The sequence below is a fragment of the Lathamus discolor genome, chromosome Z (genome assembly GCF_037157495.1).
Source record: "Lathamus discolor isolate bLatDis1 chromosome Z, bLatDis1.hap1, whole genome shotgun sequence".
Classification (NCBI taxonomy): Eukaryota; Metazoa; Chordata; class Aves; order Psittaciformes; family Psittacidae; genus Lathamus; species Lathamus discolor.
The window spans coordinates 24,039,147-24,058,857 of record NC_088909.1 but is presented as its reverse complement, the minus strand read 5'-3'; the positions used below and the strand labels follow the sequence as shown (position 1 = coordinate 24,058,857).

Here is a 19,711-nt window from a genome sequence, read left to right as displayed (position 1 = left end):
ATGCAAGAGGGCCCTCCCCTTCAAGGGTGAGATGAATCCTTTGTGCCCCTCTCTGTTCTTCACCCTCCATGATCCAGAGCTGCTGGCTCAGTGCCCGACTGAGCTACAGCCACTTCCCAGCACTAAATTACCCTGAGCCACTCATCAAACGCTAATCACTCTAAAAGGAAAGGATCAATCCCGCCTCCTGCCTGCCTTTCCCGGAGCTGCTGGCGCTGGGGGTATCCCATGGCCCGGGCCACGCATCTGCTGCCCTGGCCACCATCTCTTCCCACCCTTGGCAGCAATTCCAGCCAATAGCGGACTCCCTGGGAAACACACTTGGCTCTGACTTGGCACATCGCTGCAGCCAAGCGAGAGGCAAAATCAGGGACAGAAAAACCCTGAAGAATTGTGGGGGAGGTCTCCAGGTCTCCATCTGGATTGTGTTCCATCAGCCTGGCTGTGCTGCTTCACATTCCTTGGCTTTTAACACACTCCAATTCAGTTTTGACCATTCTGCCCTGATTTGTTCCATGTCGGTTATCCCCCAATAGCCCTGCCATGGGGCAGCCCCACAGCCAGCCTGCCCCAAACCTGTAACAAAGCAGCACTGGAAGCAACCAGACGGCATGGACCTGGCCACAAGGTAAAGCCAGAGGAAAGCATGGCCAGGATTTGACGCTCTCAACCCCCCCACTGGAGCTCAAGTGCATTTCCCACGGCACATGCATTTCCCACACTAGATGCACTTCCCAAGGCAGATGCATTTCCGGCAACAGCTCTATTTCCCACGGCAGCTGTATTTTCCCTGCCTCCTGGGGGTGCCGGGGCTTGGCAGGGTGCAGGGCTCACTGGGGAAGCCAGCCCCAGGGTGCCCTGGGCCACGTGCGGCAACCCCCTCCCTGGGCAGGGCTTGGGAGCAATTCTCCAGGGGGGAATCAGCAGCGCTGGGAGCAGAGGCCCAGGCTGCTGGGGTTGGGTGAGTGGGGACATCACTTCCCACCCCCCTCCTGCTTTTGCCCGGATGCTGCAGCGGTGCCAGGAGCTTCGGGGCCATCTGGAATCACTCACAGACAGCAGCGAGGGATCCCGCGGGAGACAGCCCAGCACTGCGACAGTGCTGGAGGCTCCCGCTCTGCCCACAGCAGGGTCACCTCTGACACCCATGGGTGCAGCATCCCAGAAGGCAGGGATGCACCTGCAGCAGGGCACAGCACTTTTAGTGGCTCAGGGGCATGCAAGTCCCTCTCAGCCTGGCCCTGGCAGCCCTATCAGATCCACCCCCAGCTCCCAGCTTCCCAAAAATAGGCTGCAGAAGCCCAACCTAGAAAAGACCCCTGGAAAAGAGCCAGGGGCTTCCAGGCAGAATGGGGCTCCACACACCACTGGAGCACTGGTGATAGGGTGACCAGGGCTGGTGGGGGCTCTCTCTGCCTGCTTGGTCCCATCACAGGAGAAAATGTGCTTCCTCCTGCCTCCTCCTCCTCTTCCTCTGCAAGCCAGGGCACAATCCCTGTGCGCATCTGAGGAGAGGACCCGGAAAGCAAGGAGGAAGCCAGGTTCTGTGCAGAGGAAGAACTGGGGCTGGGCTACGCCAAGCAGCAACCGGCAGCCTCAAGGCCGGAGGAAATGCTGCTGGGGATGGAGCAAAGAGCAGTGGGGCCCCGGCAGGGCTCAGACCTGCTGCCTGTGCCCGCTGCAACACAACCAAGTTGCTGGTGCTGCTGGGCAGGAGCCAATGTCAGCACAGCCCTTCTGCGGGGGAACATGCCTGCCACCAAGCCTGGCACGTGTGCTCTGCTCGTGCCAGTCACCTCCCTGTGCATCCCTGGGGCATCCACCAGCCTCCTTCTGTTGTCCCACAAAGAGGAAAGTAATTTCTGGGGCCTCAGGGCCAGCACAGGATGTGACAGTGGAGCAGATGCTCTACAGATCTCCTACAGTAAAACACAGCACTCATCATCTTACCTCTAGTGGCTCTGAGTCTTTCCCCATCCCATCCCAGGGTACCCCTCAGCACACAACCGCTCCCTCATCTACGTAAAACCTGGTCTGAGTGATCCTGTTTTGCAGGCTGTCAGGGGAAGCTTCACCTCTCTCCTGCCAGCACCAGTTTGTCCCTCCCTGCATGCAGAAGGGGCCAAAGTCCCCACTATGGTCACTCTTTTCCTGGGCAGTGGCCAATGGCAAAACACAAACTCGGTATTTTCCCTTGCCTCCAGCAGTGCCTGCACCACACACAGGATCAGCACCAACCTGGAGGTGCAATCCCTCGACACAGATGACCACATCTGTCCCCAGCCATCCATGGAGATGGAGGATGGGAGGCAGACAGGGCAAGCAGCAGTTGGGCTCAGATTTTTTTGATCCTTGCCTATTACCTCTGTGATCAAAGCTCTGGGCTTTGTGTCAGGATCCACTTACTAGGAAGCAGAGACAAACAGTGAGAAAACAGCCACAGGCAGGGACAGGAGCCTGTATCAAGGTCTGACTCTCACCCAGACTGCTCCTGCCCCAGCGTGGAGCAAACAGACAGGAAAGCTCTCCAGGAAAACCGTGTGTCTGCTCCCTGCCACCTGCACAGCAGAGCCACCATTGCCGAAGGATGCCCCAGCCTTGGATCACCCTGCATAACGCCCATCAGCTGCCCCAGGTTGGTCTGAGCCCGCACCTTCCTCCAAGGTCCTGGAGCAGCCTGGATTTCAAAGAGAAGCTTTGCCTTTGATGTAGAAAGCAGGCTCCCAGCACCTAGGTCCTGATCAAAGCGTCTAAGTGAAGGACCTTGCCCCAGCCCATGGAAGAGAAAGGTGAAGAGCCAGCAAAGGCAATGAAAACCCATCTTTGGGCGGGCCCCAGATTGAATCCAGTGCTCCCCACAAAGAAAGATTCCTTTCTCTCCTACTAGACATGAGCTGCAATAAGGTCACAGGCAGGAAGGAAAGAGCAGACCACCCACAGAAAGGTGAACAAGTTGATATTTAAGACTTGTTCCCCATAGGCTGCCTGCACCCAACCAGGATTGCCCCTCTGCTCACCCCATACCACTCTTGGGCAGCCCCAGAGCACACAGGCAGTAGCCACCACGTGGCAGCCTCCCATCTCCGCACCCATGTCCTTCCTGTTTCCCCCACTCTTCCCATGGAGGAAGATGTTGTGTCCCAGTCAGGGCAAGAGCCATGACCAAAGCAGCAAGAAGCTGGCTGCTTCATCGTAGGAGATCTACTCGTGCTCATTTACCTGGGAAATGGCTGTGGACAGGATGCCTGTGACTTTCTGGCCTCTCCACCAAGCAGCATCCTTCTCTCCCGCAGGAAGAGCATCCAAACTTCACTCACCTTCAGCAAGATAGTTAAAGTTTTGATGGGAGATGGCAAATAGGAGAGGAAGATTTCTTTATGAGCCAACACATAAATCCACCACCATTTGGCCCTGAATGAAAGAGCCAGTATGTGATGATAGTCCACTTTGTGCAGCAAGTAAACAGAAAGGTTCAGTATTTTGTTTCCCATCAAAAAATAGACAGAGGGTCCCCATGGATGCAAGGGTTTGTGGCTAGGAGTTTACTCCAGCAAATCTGCTGGCATAGCTCCTAGAGGCTGGGCAGAAATTGGCTGCAGGGCTCATCTAATATCTCCATGGAGGCAGCCAGCTCAGGGCCCCTGAGAGCATAACCCCTCTTTAACGCATTAAGAGCATTTGCTCATATCAAGGCCAACTCCTAGGGGACAAGGAGTGACTCCAGCAGACCCTAGCGGGGCAGGAAAACGCAGCAGCAGCTCCTGGCGAGTGCCTGGCCACCACTGACTGCCAGGAACACCCACTCCTGAGCGAGGGCTTGTGGGAAAGGCTGCTGGGATCTAATGGATTCCCTCAGCAGCTCCCCCAGCCCTGGCAAGCTTTGCAAATGTGGCAGGAAAACCTTGCCATGGGCTTCATTAAGGCCAATCCTTGGCACACAGCACCACACGATTCCACTTAACTCAATCTCAAATCCAGCCAAGCCTTGACAGATGTCAAAGCTAGATGGATGGTGCCTTCCCACGTGGGCTTCCCTGGCTTGGCTCCTTAGAGCTACCATGCTATCCAGCTGCTATAAAAATTGGAAGGGTCTCCTCCAGAAAGCCTTCTGCAAGTGCAATCCAGCGTCACATGGCAGCACATCCATGTCAAAGCCCACTAGCTTTAAAAGTGCCACAGAGATAAAGCAGGGTCCATACAGAGGAGCTGCTGATTGTGAGGGTACAGACATACCAAACCTTTAAACCAGGTGGAGAGTCAGTGGTCAGGATTAAGCCCAGATGTCCCACAAGAGGCTCTCTTCCTCCTGGGAGAGACCAGCTTTGTCTTGCGGACAATAGTGACAGTGAAGTCTTCCCAAATAACTGCACAGCCCAGCACCAGGGAAGGATCAGGACCTGCCTTAGGTACCTACCCCCAGAGTAGCTGTGGGAGCCTCGTCCAGGGAGGAAAGGCATCAGCTGCTCCCAGACTCTCCGTTACTGGAGGAGGTCTGCAGCTTCCCCTCTGAAAGCCTTTCCACAACAAAGGCAGATTGGTTTGAGGCAGGGAAGGGCAGCTTCAGCACAGGAAAAGACTTCCGCTCCTGTTATGCTGCTTTGCTAAATCTCCCCTTTGATCCCTGGGGAAAGGGACAATTTGGCAGCTGGAAGACTATTGTGTGCCTCTTGCTATAAGTAGCTGCAAAAGTCTTAGATGAGAGCTGGGCTGAGTTGGTTAACTACACAGCCAGCAGAGCTGTACCCTAATAGGCAGATTAAGACCAATTTGTCACTGCTGCGAAAACAGCTTCAAGAAGGGAGTGAAAAACCCATTTCCACGGATTAGAAGTGAACGGTGTGAGGTTTTGTCATAGGTAGAGTCCCACAATTTTCAAGACAGATTCTGCCTCCTCTGTGGAAATATTATTTTTCCTCTCTCGAGGTTGCTGCTGTTCACGTCTGTGCCAATCAAAGTCACATTCAGAGGCAAATTCTAACATCCGGGTTCTTAAAGTAATTCTTCAGCACTTTCTGAAGCACTAATATGTGCAACTTAAAGGATCCATCAAAGGAGAAAAAAGCCAGAAGCAGACAGAGTCCAATGTTTAATAACTTTCCAAGAGTGAGTATCACAACCATACTGAGAGCACATATAAAACAAGAGATGGAAAACAAGGAAATTTAAGAAAAAAAATAAAAAATAACATTGGTATCTTCAAGAGGGCACACTTAACCCCATAATTCCTGCTGAATCTCCTCCTTGGAGGCACAGTGGCCACTTGTAGCAACTCCTCTGTGCAACACAAGATCAGTAACAGGCCACTTGCAGTGTTGGGGCTCAGCACTTTAGGAACAGCTAAGAAAACTCTGATTCTGTACAATCCACACACCAAAAAAGTAGTCCCAGAGCTGTTACATGGTTAACTGTGTGCTGTCCAGAAAAGGGATACCAGCTGAATCAAAGTCACCATAGGCAAGGTGAGCTGATCTAAAACTTGGTCTCAGTAAAGCCTTCTCTTCCAACCGCTTTTTTGTTTTGGGACTGATCCCAAACATCTCTCACATCTCTTCCCAACGTGGTGTTATTGCTGGACAGAGCAGGGAGAAGAAAGGAGACACTTAGCAGACTTGGCAACACCAAGATAATGCTACTGGGAGGGCCCCAAGCACTCCCCAAACACTCCTGGGAGGCTGCCACTGCCAAGAGGGCAGTGACAAGTTCCCCAAAGGGGTGACCTACAGTCACAGTGTTAACTCCCTTCTACCTCCCACTGAGACCAGCACCCAACATCCTCCCTTGAAATTCTGTCCAGAAATCTTCTCTGCTAAAAGCAGCACCTGCACTGGGACAAGCTGGTCTTGGCAAAGAGGGTGCTTCCTCACAATCCTTGAGAGTGCTGCCGATATACCAGGGACTCCTCTCCCATCACCAGTGGAGCACTACTTGGCCTCTCCTCCTGCTGGGCAGCCACAACCTTGCCTATTCTCTTCCCTCTTAGCACCACCATCTGCTCTCAGCAGTCAAGAGATGAGAGGGGAGTAAATGTGAGACACAAACAGCATCTCTCTTGGAATACAAGTGTGGAGCTGCAGCTAGCTCTGAAGAGCAAAGCTGCTGTGCTGAGTCACAGGTGAAAGCTCTGAAGAGATGCTAGGAGGCTGCCACCCTGCCCAGAGCCCTCCAGCATGAACAGGAAGGACATGGGGTGCAGCTGCACAGCTCACCCTGCTCCTAGATGAGAATGACAACGTCTATGTACTTTGGCAGGAAAGTCACTCAGCGAGTCACTCCGACACCCGGCTCACCCTGCCAGCAGTGAGGGTGCTCCTGGGCTGATGGCCAAAGCTGTAAGGGTTCAGCTGCTAGAAGGAACTCTGGATTGTGGAGGTAGTGGGAGGAGGAAGAGGAACACTAGCCTGGCCTAGTTGCTGCTCCCACCCTGCCTGCACATGGCTAGCTCACCTTGGCCTTGTTCTGGACTGGCAGATACAGCTTGAACTCAGCTGGGAGCTCATCCTCCGAGTAGAGCCGGTCAGAGAAGTACACCCGTCGGATGCGACAGTTAGCGTGGATCTGAGAGTCAAAACAGAGTCAATTTTCCATGTGATATTTCCACATCCAGCTGCGCTGTCATGCAGCAGCCTGGGTTCCTTGGTTCAGCAGATGGAGAAGAGACCTCACTGCCTCTCTCTGTATCTGACAGGGCATCAGAGAAGAAACAGTGGCCCACGCCCCCTGCTTTGCGCTAGATGCTCTCTCCAGTGATGGAAACTGGCTCAAAAGATTTGGCCAAGCTCTGGCATCTCTGAAAATTAAGATCTGCCTTAGTTGCTTAGAGGGTCCTTTGCTGTGAACCTACCTCTGCTTCTCCCCTGATAGCAGGATTTGCCAGAATACTCTCAGCCTCAGCTTGCTGCACTTTTAACACTCCCTCTTCAGGGCCTCCCTGAGGTCAGGAATGAGATTGTCCAGTCTGTACTGCCTCCATGATCAGCTGGCAGGAAAGGAGTCACTCCAGTCCCCCTCACGGCTATGTGACAGGACAGACATTTGCCAGACTGCCTGTCCATCTCAGAACTGCAGCAGTCCCACCACGCTAAGAACAGACACACGCTACACATGGGCATTCCTCAAAGTAACGCATACCACTGGACACAGGGAACATGAATCCCTAGCCTATGGAACTTCATGCCCTCAGCAGGAACAAACATTGTGTCAGCTCTTGCCCAAGGGGCTCAGTGAAGCCTCCATACACACTAGGAAACAAACCTGACCAGGGATATCTACAGCCTGTGACACTGGTTCTGTACCAGCCAGGCTCCCACTCATCCAGTGGCTGTCCGGATAGTAAGGCAGCACACAGCTAATTCCCAGCAGAACTTCCCCCAGCAGGATGCATTGCACACTGCTGGGAACTTTAGGTGGACTGCCACTCCTACCCTAACCAGCAGCCAGCAAGAGAAACAAGACAGAAATGGTCTTCTTTAACCCAATCTAATCCAGTGAAGTGATGCAGCACCAAGACCTCCACTGCCTGTCAGGTCTTTGCTTCCTTCCCACACTGTTTTGTAAAGGGTCAGGGCTAAGCCCAGATTCCCAACCTGCAGCAGTAAGGCTACCAACCACGGGTGTGTGTGGGCAGGACATGCCTCTGCTCACCTGAACTCTCAGGGTCTCGATGTAGTTTGTCCCATAGGCCCGGCGTGTGAAGTCTGACAGGTTGAACTGGATTTGGTTCCAGCCATCGTCCAGCCGCATGGGCATGGTGCAGATGAAGGGCTTCACCCGGGTTGTGCTCTGGTAGTTACTTGCTCGGAAACGCCGGCGAACGTTCTTATCATCCAGCACCTGGGGCGAGGAAGTGAGGCTGCTGAACCTGGCAGCTGGGCCTCCAGCTCCCCAAGACAACAGCTCTTCCAGACTCAGGCTCTGCCCATCTCAGAGTCTGCTCTCCCCCACCTCCATGTCACAGCAGAAGTCTTTTCAACTCACAGCAGACCCTTTTTCAGTAACAGCAACAACGTGCTTGAGAGCTGACTGATGTCCCCATAGCAGAAGATCAGACACATCAGAAGAATGTGGAACTGCTCAATTGAGTCCAGAGGAGGCTACAAAGATGCTCCAAACACCAGAGCAGCTCTGCTCTGGAGACAGGCTGAGAGAGCTGTGCTGGTTCAGCCTGGAGAAGAGAAGGCTCCTTAAGGGGAGACCTTAGAGCAGCTTCCAGTGCCTAAAGGGGCTACAAGAAACCTGGAGAGGGGCTTTGGACAAGGGCCTGTAGGGACAGGACAAGGGGAAATAACTTTAACCTGACAGAGGGGACACTGAGACAAGATCTTTGGAAGAAATTCTTCTTTGTGAGGGTGGTGAGGCCCTGGCAGAGGTTGCCCAGAGAAGCTGTGGCAGCCCCATCCCTGGCAGCACCTAAGGCCGGGTTGGACGGGGCTTGGAGCAACCTGGTGTAGTAGAAGGTGTCCCTGCCTGTGGCAAGGGGTTGGAACTGGATCAGCTTTAACCCAAATTATTCCACGATACTATGATCACATGGTCAAGGAAGCAAAACTGTTTTGGAGACCACTCACTGCCTCGACTGAGCTCCAGAGTAAGACTGCAGCCTTCTGGCACCTTCCTTGCCTATCCCTGGAGGGGCCTCCCCACTGCATGTTCCTCACCTGCACTTCAAATGTGAAGTATTTCTTCAGGTTCTTGATGATCATCACTAGGAAAGGCAGTTTGATGCCTAGGGTCTTCTTTGGGTCCGCAGGGCATGTGATGTAGGTCGTACTGAGAGGACAGAAAAACGCTTTAGGATCTCACACAGCACAAAGCACACAGCCCAAGTCCCAAGTCACTCCCTTGACATAATGCGATCTTGGAGGGCAGACAGAAAGAGATAAGATCTCAGAAAAAAACAGTGCTTCCTTTAATGGGAGGCAGAGCTTCAGAGGTAGCTGCATGGAAAGCAAGATAAAAGGCTCAAAGAATGCATTTCAAATCCCACTCTTCTCAGCCACGGCATGAACCACCTTCCCGGACAGCTTCACCTCCCCAGTTTCATGGCCATGTCAGTGCTGTTTCTTAATGCAGCCTTCTCCTCCCCTTGACTGAACAGGTAGAGCCCTCCAGAGCACAGCAGAGGCCCTGCGTGCCCTATGAGCCTGGGAACACAGAGGTGATGAGCCCTAGCTGCACAAGTCACGCCTGGCAAGTTCTGTATCAACACATCTCGGGAGGAAGGGAAGCAGAGGCTCAGCCTGGCTGCATGAGAGGAGCCTCCACTGCCCTTATAAGGAGCTCCCTTCTCCAATGGCCCCTGGAGAAGTCCTGGAGAGGTTGAACCCGCTGGCAGAGCTGGCGTCACTCTCCCCAGCTGATGGGAGATGAGGAGTGAAGCACCACAAGCAACTCCCCTCATACATTTGCCTTTGATCTTCCTGCTGTCATGTGGGGAGAGCAGCAGAGCAGGCCTAAGACAATAAAAGATGCAGCATGCAGAGTGCTGCTTTCTCAGTAATTGGCAGCACTGACAGGGGACTGGGATTAAAATACAGCCTTTTCCCCCCTGCCAAGTGATGGAAAACTAATGGGATTTTGTTTTATTATTTTTCCCTTAGCCCCACTGAGGATGACAGAGAGCTCTCCAAGCACATCCAGGGAAAGGCACTGTGGTACAGTGTGGTACAGTGCCTTACACAGAAGGGTAGCAGGCATCTGACCCCAGAAATTATTCTTTAGTTTCTTGGAAAGAGACAGAAGTCAAGTCTGAAGGAGATGTCTGCTGGGCACCACCATCTTTCACTCTGCTCCAGGGCCAAACCCCCAGGGCACATTAGGGCAGAATAAGATGCCTTCTCCTACCTGACGTTAGTTCCTTCAATCTCCAGCACCAAGGACTGAATGTCATTGTCAGTGATTCGTTTGATGTGGCCATTGCGCACCTGGAAGAAAGCAGGGCAGACAGCACAGGTTTCCTTTACTTGAGAGGAAAGCAAGAGGCACCCAGAGCTCCACTGAGAGAGGGAAACATGCCAGGAGGACCCTTCTATGTTCACTTGGCTCCCATTGTTTTGGCCATCCCTGTTTCCAAGGCTTTGCTCACTGCCTCAGAGTGCCAGGACTCCAAGCAAGAGTTTAGGTCCCAGCTTGCTGCATGGACACCAAGTGCAAGACTTTGGTCTATCCAGACACGCTACAGTGAACACCACTGACTCCAGCCTCATGTTAGAAGCCCAAATAAACAAACATTTAAGTGTCAGAGGAAGATCAAACTAGAGCTGGGTAAGGGGTAAAAATAAGTAAAAGCAATACAGAAGCAAAAGGAGCCACCAGAAACCATGGGACACCAAGGGGGTCTTGGTCCATACTGCTGGCATGCCTGGCTGCCTCTGTGGAAGAGCAGGACCAGATGAAAGCCTGGCTGGAATTCTTCATAGTTCTAGCACACACAAGTGCAGAAGCATTGTCTGCTCTGCTGAGGGGCACAGACATTTGGCTACTTGCATGCAGCCAGCTGCCTGCAAAGCTCAGGGAGGCCAGGGCCAACACAAATTCATTTTTCTCCACAAGCAATGTGGCTGAATCCCAGAGGCTGAGGATTTGTTGTTTTAATGAAGCAGCTCACTTCCCCTCAAATTTATCTCCATTTAAAAGCACTTTTGCTAATTAAGCCCTCTGCTCTTCCCCAGTGCTAGATCAGCAAATGGCAATGCTCCTTCCGGCTCCATGAATTAATTTCTGCTGTACCTATCACCACTGCTAATCCATAGGATGAATTAAACTTCTAATGGGATGGTTCGAGTGATAAGCTACAAAGTGATTTAAAGGTTTAACAATTCATCTTTACATTTCAGTTCTTCAGAGGGATGCACATGGGTGACACTGCATACATCTGCTGGAAGACAAGAGATAAGACCTGTGAGCAGCCCACCCTACAGCCTGTCTCTACATATGCTGCTGCTAAGGATGAGAGTCAGCTCAGCATGCCAGGCTGCTCTTAACACTGCCTCAAGCCCAACAGATGCTTTCAGAAAACATTAAGCTCGCAGGAAGGATCCTTACAGGATAACCAGATCCCTCCTCTGTAACAAAAGCAGCTCCCAGGGATTTATAGGTCTGTTGAGGAGAACATCCCCCCCCACACCCCGTGCTGCATCCTGAGTGTGAGCAGCAGTTGAGGGAGGGGATTCTGCCCCTCTGCTCCTCTCTGGGGAGACCCCCTCTGCAGTCCTGATCCAGCTCTGGGACAACACAAGAGGGACTTGGAGCTGTTGGCACAAGTCCAGAGGAGGCCATGGAGATGCTGCGAGGGCTGGAGCAGCTCTGCTCTGGAGCCAGGCTGAGAGAGCTGGGCTGGGTCAGCCTGGAGAAGAGAAGGCTCCTTAAGGGGAGACCTTAGAGAAGCTCCAGTGCCTAAAGGTGCTACAAGAAACCTGGAGAGGGGCTTTGGGCAAGGGCCTGTAGGGACAGGACAAGGGGGAATGGCTTTAACCTGACAGAGGGGAGATTGAGATGAGCTCTTAGGCAGAAGTTCTTCCCTGTGAGGGTGCTGACGCCCTGGCACAGGTTGCCCAGAGAAGCTGTGGCTGCCCCATTCCTGGCAATGTTCAAGGCCAGGTTGGACGGGGCTTGGAGCTACCTGGTCTAGTGGAAGGTGTCCCTGCCTGTGGCAGGGGGTTGGAACTGGATGGGCTTTAAGGTCCCTTCCAACCCAAACTCTGAACACATACATTTCTGGCGGCTGCTGTTGCTGCTAGCAACACGAGTCACATACAACAAAGAACAGAGGAAGAGCAGCAATCCTCCCCAGGCCCAGCCACCCACCCCAGTGGACTGGACACCACAGTCCAAGGCCGACCTCTGGAGGCTCACTCCTGCATTGTTGCCAGCAACCCCAGTTAAGGAACTGCAGAATACCAGACTGGATTGGGTTGGAAGGGTCCTTAAAGCTCATCCAGTTCCAACCCCCTGCCACAGGCAGGGACACCTTCCACTAGAGCAGGTTGCTCCAAGCCCCATCCAACCTGGCCTTGAGCACTGCCAGGGATGGGGCAGCCACAGCTTCTCCCGGCAACCTGTGCCAGGGCATCAGCATCCTCACAGGGAAGAACTTCTGCCTAAGAGCTCATCTCAATCTCCCCTCTGTCAGGTTAAAGCCATTCCCCCTTGTCCTGTCCCTACAGGCCCTTGCCCGAAGCCCCTCTCCAGGTTTCTTGTAGCACCTTTAGGCACTGGAGCTGCTCTAAGGTCTCCCCTTAAGGAGCCTTCTCTTCTCCAGGCTGAACCAGCCCAGCTCTCTCAGCCTGGCTCCAGAGCAGAGCTCCCCCAGCCCTCACAGCATCTCCGTGGCTACCTCTGCACTCACTCCAACAGTTCCACATCCCTCTTGTGCTGTTGCCCCAGAGCTGGACACAGGACTGCAGGGGGGGGTTCCCCCCAGAGCGCAGTAGAGGGGGAGAATCCCCTCCCTTGACCTGCTGCTCACGCTCTGGGGACGCAGCCCACCACACGGGGGCGGTTCTGGCCTCAAGCACACACTGAAGCCGGGTCACAGGGAGCTTCTTCCAACACCCCAAGTACTTCTCAGGGCTGCTCCATCCAGTGTATGCCCAGCCTGCGTTTGTGCTAGCAACAGCAAGCTGAAACAGGGCCAGTGCCATCACCCAGACTACTGTAGGCATGGGTACAGCCCTTCCCTCAGAACAGGGCAGCACTTCTCAAAGCCACTGATGCATCCAGAATAGGCACAAGGCTCTTTGTGCCAACCTCTGTCCCCCAGTAAGGGAGAGGGGGCATAAGAAGAAGCAAAAGCAGGAGCTATCTGGCTCTGCTGTAGCACTTGATGCACGCAGGTTTGGGAATGAGACAGCAGCATGGCCTGTGTTTTCATGACACAGAGATCTGCGGCAGCCCAGACAAGGATGCTGTGTGAAAGACCTACAGAGTCAGACTAAAGGTGCAAGAAAGACCCTGACACAGCGTTTCAGGGACTTGATCCTGGCCATGCTCATCAGGGAAATTGCCATCTACACCCTGGTGATGTTTGACATTCAGGCAGGTACTGAATGCTAGCTGACCCTGAATTCTCCCCACAGCATCTGAAATTGCTCATGATACCACACATCAACATGCCAGCAGAAGGAACATGGAGAAATCAGCAAGAGGATCAATGGGATTGACAAGTTCCATCCAAATGTTCCCATACGCTCTGAAGAAAAGAGTCTGCAAGTCCCCTGGAAACTGGTCGGTGTGTTTCCAAGAACTGTGGAGGGGACCATGGTGACAGGATGTGGAAGGAATTAACAGAGGACTCATCACAACACAGTGCTGGAAGGCAAACAGCAACCACCTTGCACACAGGTCTCCATAACAGACACTGAAGGCAGGACAGGAGAGCACAGCCCAGCAGCTACTGGTTTTCTGCACACAAGGTTGGAGGAGGAACCTCTGCCTGCAGAGAGAATGCGACAGTCACCACGCTCTTCCCAAGGCCTGGACACTTCAGTCCTGCCAGAGTCCCCTGGGACAGCATCCCTCCTGCTGGTGCAAACACACCAAGGGTGTCAGAACAGGAATGCCCAAGCTATTACAGACACACCAACCCAACCCCTTTAAGTGGAAAAGTGAGGTAAAAGAGCAAGCCATGTTGATATCCACAGGCAAATTCATCAAAAAGTCCACTCTGGTTGCACACCACACCTTTGTGAGCACAGCAGTCCTCACAACAAGCTTGCCTAAGCTGGCTGTGCTTCATAAGGCTGTGAATGAGGAAGACCAGCCGCATGCTGCCCTGATGCTCACCACACACAGGGCTGCTACCACCAGGCAATGCGAGGGGAGGCCAGCCACATGAAAGCCCTACAGCAGGCAATGGAAACAGCCTGCACACCCAGCTGCTCCTCTTGAGGACCTTTCTGACTGTCTTTTTGACCAAACCAGCAACTACTGTACCAGAGCAGACTGCTGCTCATGTCCACTCTGCAAGCAGAGCTCCTGCTGGCAACCCCACCAGCTGCACATCACAGCCATGTCACCCTGCACAGCACAATTCATTCTGGAAGGTACCTCAGGAAGGTACCCAGATTTCTCATGGCTTCCTCCAGTCTGAAGGCATACTACATCCCTTTCGTCTAAGAATCTTTAATACATCCCATCCTCACACCACCCAGATAAGCTGCTGGCACTCGTTTAAAGTCACCAATATTACTGCAAAAGCCCTACTGCATGCACATGCACCCAGACAGGTTATGACAGGCAGACCAGCTCTTTACAGAGCTGCATGGGTATCCCACTGATGGGAAATGGGGTGGGTCTGCGCTCCCTGTCCTCCATTCCATGACCTGTAAATACTCCCACAAGCCCACTGAGGTCAAACAATACGGCTGCTTACTGAATTGCCTCAAAAGCTTTCACTCCTGCTGAAATCACAAGAAATTCAGGTTAGGTTCAAGCATAGGTAACTGAATACAGCTCATAACCTCAAAGAGGAAAGCCTCCTCTTAGAGGGTGCAAGAAGCACTTTGCAGAATTCCTTTTAGGCAGCAACACAGCCATGGGTGGTTTGTGAAAGGGAGGAACCAACAGGTCTCAACACCTCCAAACTTCCTGATCAGGGCTAGCTGATGTGAGACCAGGAAAGGCAGGGGACCCTCAACAGAACCCCTTTAGAACCAGACAGAAAGGGAAAAAACAAATAGCTGAAACACCCATGAGTTGTCATACACCCTAAAAGCCACCACACAACCCACCTCTGAATGCCTTTAGCAGGCCTGTTTAAAGTGCGTCAAGCAGGAGAGCAGAGCCCCATGGCAGTTACATCCAGCTTCCTGGGGAAGCTGCTGCACAGAATCATAGAACAGTTTGGGCTGGAAGATGGTAAGGATTTAGGGTTAAGGGTTTAGGGTTAGGGTTTAGGGGTATGGGCCAGGGATCCAAGCCCCTGAAACACACAAGTTCATCTTCATCTAGATCAGGCTGATGAGAACTACATCCAGCCTGGTCTTAAATGTCTCTGGCAGGGGCGCATCCACCACCTCTCTGGGCAACCTGGGTCAGGGCCTCACCACCCTCAATGTAAAGAATCTCTTCCTGACGTCCAGCCTGAATTCCCTCTTTCAGTTTAACACCATCACCTCTCACTCTGTCACACAAGTCCTGCTAAGAAATGCCTCTCCCCATGTTTCCTACAGGCCCCTTTTAAGAACTGAAGGCTGCAATAAGGACTCCCCAGAGACTTCTCCTGGCTGAACCAGCCCAGCCCTCTCAGCCTGTCTCCAGAGCAGAGCTGCTCCAGCCCTCTCCGGCTGGTTTGCTGCTGTTTATTCCCAGCACTGTACGCCACTGTTTTAGCCTCTGGCAGTGCTGCAGCTCCTGACCCCGGCCTGGCTGCTGCCCTGGCAGCGCTCTGCTCAACAACGGCAGAAGACTCCGTGACGCGGACACATCCTCCTCCAGAACGAACAGCCCGGGGGGTCCCGGTCACCTCGCACTGGCGGCTGAGGCACCGGCGGCCACCCGAGCACGGCCCCACCGGCTACAGCGCCAGGCCCGCCCCGGGAGGCTGCTCCCGCGGCCCCGCCTCACCTTCTTGTCCCAGATCTGGAGCGGCTTGCTGCCGATGCTGTACAGCACCGAGAGGAACCCGCTCTGGAACGTGTTCTTGAACATGGCAGGGCACCGCCAGCAGCCTCTCCAGCCTCCCGCACTCACACAGCGCCGTTACCGCAGATCCCTCCGCACGGCAGAGCAACACTTCCCGCTCTCCGCGCCGCCGTCACCACGGAACTACTTATCGCGCCGTGCTGCTGCCGCCGGGTCTACTTCCGCTGAGGGCCGGGGTTTGTGGGAGCGCTGCGCCCCGGCCGCGGCGGCGGCTGGGCTCCGGTAGCGGCGGCGAGCCGCGCGAGGGTTGGGCCCGAGCAGCACCGGCTGATCGGTAGCGGCTCGCTGGGCCCAGCGCCTGGCCCCTGCTTTGAGCAGCGGCGGCCACGGCCCTGCCGAGGGCTGGGTACCCACCCGGGTGGGACCGCGCAGGCACCGCTCCGACCCTCCCCTCATGCGTTCGGCAAAGGGCAGCCCTGTTGGAGGCCACACAGCCGTAACTGTGGGAACGGCTGGTGCTGCATCCACTGAGCGCCTGGGACACGGGTGCGTTTTGTCCTGCCCGTGGAAGGAGTTGGAACTAGATGAGTTTTAAGGTTTCTCCCAGCCCAAACCAGTCTGGGATTCTGTGGCTTTTAGAACATCCCAGTTCTCCCCCTGCAGTTCACAACTATGAGACAGAAGGTGACGCTCTGGTTTTCTGTTCCCAGCACTACACTTGCTCCTGGAGTGTTTCTCAGTTCCAGCTTTCCTGGTTTCTCCTAGGAGCCTCTGTTTCACTCCATGCTGGTTTTACAGGACTGGAGCATCCAGATGGTGTTTGCTCCACTTTGCTGCTTCCTTTATCCCCAGCCTCGCTCCCAAGCTTCACTTGCCCAGCGAGTGTCATCCATCCATCCATCTGTCATCCATCCATCCAATCCATCCATCCATCCATCCATTGATCCATCAATCCGTTCTTGGAGCAGCAAATGCACATCAGCAGGTATGCATGCCCATTGGAAGTCCTGTGTGACCATTACTGCCAGCAGCTCCATTAAGACATGAGTGGCACACGCTCATGGCTTAGCCCTGTGCCTGTGGATCTGCAGTTTCGGGTAGCAGTACCACAGCGCGAGTAGCAGGAAGTAGCTCCTGGCACTCCCAAGCTGTTTCCTTTCCTGGGTTTTCCATGCCATGGCCTGGTCCTTTCATGTAGTTCTATGGCCAAGAGAAGACAAACAACTTTGGTGGGAGTGGGAGGGAAGGATGTTTCAGTCACACAACAGGAGTGGCACGTCCCACTCTTTGCCGAGCCATTTCCCACACCTCTGGTGCCATGTGGCTGGAGCTGGCTTACAGCCCTGTGCTCCGAGTGGCATTAACGGGTGCACCAGTGCCAAAGACTGCTGCCTTGTTACGTCAGAAACCTCTGGGATGTCTGGGAATCAGCCTTTCCAGAGGAGCCTCCTGTGCATTGGCTGGCACATGCCTCATGCTTACTGGCACAGTGGCATTTCCTCAGAGAATATTTCAGAACTGGGCTGCATCCCCAGAGTGTGAGCAGCAGGTCAAGGGAGGGGATTCTGCCCCTCTGCCCCTCTGCTCCTCTGGGGAGACCCCCTCTGCAGTCCTGATGCAGCTCTGGGGCAACACCACAAGAGGGACTTGGAGCTGTTGGCACAAGTCCAGAGGAGGCCATGCTGATGCTGCGAGGGCTGGAGCAGCTCTGCTCTGGAGCCAGGCTGAGAGAGCTGGGCTGGTTCAGCCTGGAGAGGAGAAGGCTCCTTAAGGGGAGACCTTAGAGCAGCTCCGGTGCCTAAAGGGGCTACAAGAAACCTGGAGAGGGGCTTTGGGCAAGGGCCTGTAGGGACAGGACAAGGGGGAATGGCTTTAACCTGACAGAGGGGAGATTGAGATGAGCTCTTAGGCAGAAGTTCTTCTCTGTGAGGGTGCTGACGCCCTGGTACAGGGTGCCCAGAGGAGCTGTGACTGCCCCATCCCTGGCAGTGTTCAAGGCCAGGTTGGACGGGGCTTGGAGCAACCTGCTCTAGTGGAAGGTGTCCCTGTCTGTGGCAGGGGGCTGGAACTGGATGAGCTTTAAGGTCCCTTCCAACACAAACCAGGCCAGGATACTGTGGTTCTATCTCCAGATGTAATGCACGAGGATGGTGTTGGCAAATGCCCACCTGCACCGCTCACAGGCTTTTTGGAATGACTCACACTGCCAGGGCTGGGTGCGACCAGTACCAAGTGATTCTGTACCAGCAGGTGCACATGGCTTTTCTCACCCAAGCTCCCTTCCATGGGACCAGCAGCAGGGATCTCTGCCAAGCTTGCCCCAGAAGTACCTTTAGCCTGGGCAGCTTCAGTATAAGAGAAAACTGTAGGGAAAAGCATAGAGGCAGTGAAGGAATGGGATAGTGGAAATGACCACAAATAGTCATACAGAGTCCAGCTGAAGATTTTTAGACCAGAGTTTGAAGTGTCCCATTAACATCTAAGAGCAAAGCACAGCTCAACCACTAGGATCACAGTCAGGATCTCACAGAGCTGCCGGTGAAGCACCATGTCTGTGGGGGAGCTCCTGTGATGCAGAGGCCCATGGGCAGGAGCTCCAGGCTCAGTGTTTTGCAGTGATGGTGTTATGAAGGAGAACGGGAGTCTCAGCACAAGAAAGAGGAAGAGATGGAAGCTACCACAGTGCAAAAACAGCCATGCCCAAGCTCCATGGGCTGAGTAAAGCAGGCACCAGCATCAGCACTCAGGCACCTCCAGAAGAGCGGGGGGGCCTTATGAGTGACGCCCAGAAGGGCTCCTTTGCCCATGGTGATTTTGTGTACAACTAGTTCCTCCTGCTCTCCTCAGCCAACCTGTCCTAGCAGGTCCCAGCATTCCCCAGTGTGCCTGGTCCTGCCCCACAACTCTCTCCCAACTGAATACTACTCCTCATGCTTCTTTTAAAACTTTTATTCCACAATATAGAATTCTTTTTATTAGAATATAGGGCCATGTCCATTGTGACGGTATAGTCCCTGCTGCCTCTGTGCCCTGGCAGGGACAGGCTTGAGCTGGCTGACCATGGTCTACCAGAGGTTTAGGGGAACAACCAGAACGGATGAAGAAACAATAAACCAACAACTGCTTTGCACACCCTTCATTCACATATGCACGTTTTCTGGGTCAGAATTGCTCCACAGGGAACCAGAGGCAGAAGAACCTCTCAGACTGCAAGAAGGGGCTGTGGTCAGAGGTGGGTGGCAGCTCTCAGCCCTGCCCACACCACATAGTTAGCCTGCCATCACTCTACACATGCTGACAGGACCTTTGGTTTGGTTCTCATTCTGCTATAGAAAATTGGGAGCAACAGCAGTGGACCTGAGGAGAGGTTGGAGGAGAGAAGTGTGAGCATCTGGAGCACTGCCACTTGACGTAGCTCCTCCAGCACCAGGGGACAACGGCTGGGCAAGGTGCCACATGTCCTGCTACCTGGCCACCCTCTGCATGTCCCTCACAGGATCCTCAGCTGCTATGTAAGGGATGGGAGAGGAGAGGAGAAGCCAGGGCCCAACAAGTCAAGGGGAGACAAGGTCCATCAAAGTGGCACTCTTTTCTCTCCAACCTCCTGAGTTGTCCCTGTCCACTGCCACAACCATCTCCTCTAGTCCCACTAAAAGCTCCCATCGTGCCATAGCACAGTTGCAACAGCACAGACAAGCTGGGGAAGTTGTTTCCTGCATCTCTCTCCCACCACTTCTCTCAGTGCCTGCTGTGGGTCTGGTTTTGAGCCTTTCCTCCTACCAGGCATTTGGCCAAACCTGTGCTCTACCAGTTGAAAAGCCAGGCCAGGACTCTCCCAACTTTCTCCAGGAGGAGACACACACTCCAGGAAGACACACATTCCTCAATCTCCTGAGGACATGACGCGATCTGCTCCAGTTCCTGGCTGTCCTACAGGCAGGATGACACTCTGCTGAGGCCCAGAGGAGAACAGTTTCCTGCCCCAAGTGCTGGGTGTGGAAAGGAACTGGCTTGAGCTGCAGGCATGTCCACATTGGCCTTGGGGTCAGGAGATCCCACAACCCTCCTCAGCCCCAGGCTATGCCTGCTCAGCTCCTGTGTCTCCCTCCAGGATGAATCTGTTGCGGCTCAT

General features: G+C 53.9%; 1 protein-coding gene across 2 annotated transcripts; it reads right to left on the bottom strand.

The window, feature by feature from the left end:
• Positions 1–5,073: 5,073 nt before the first annotated feature.
• CFAP20 (cilia and flagella associated protein 20) lies at positions 5,074–15,771 on the bottom strand. 2 transcript variants are annotated; one of them, XM_065663053.1, is made up of 6 exons: positions 15,562–15,771; positions 9,841–9,920; positions 8,655–8,766; positions 7,642–7,830; positions 6,445–6,555; positions 5,074–5,569 (listed from the first exon to the last, which is right to left on the bottom strand). In XM_065663053.1, exons 1-6 carry the CDS (start codon positions 15,643–15,645, stop codon positions 5,564–5,566), a joined length of 582 nt encoding a protein of 193 aa, XP_065519125.1. In that variant the 5' UTR covers positions 15,646–15,771; the 3' UTR covers positions 5,074–5,563. The 2 variants fall into 2 exon arrangements, with proteins under 2 accessions (XP_065519125.1, XP_065519124.1); XM_065663052.1 differs by lacking the exon at positions 5,074–5,569 and having other exon boundaries at positions 6,436–6,555.
• Positions 15,772–19,711: the final 3,940 nt, after the last annotated feature.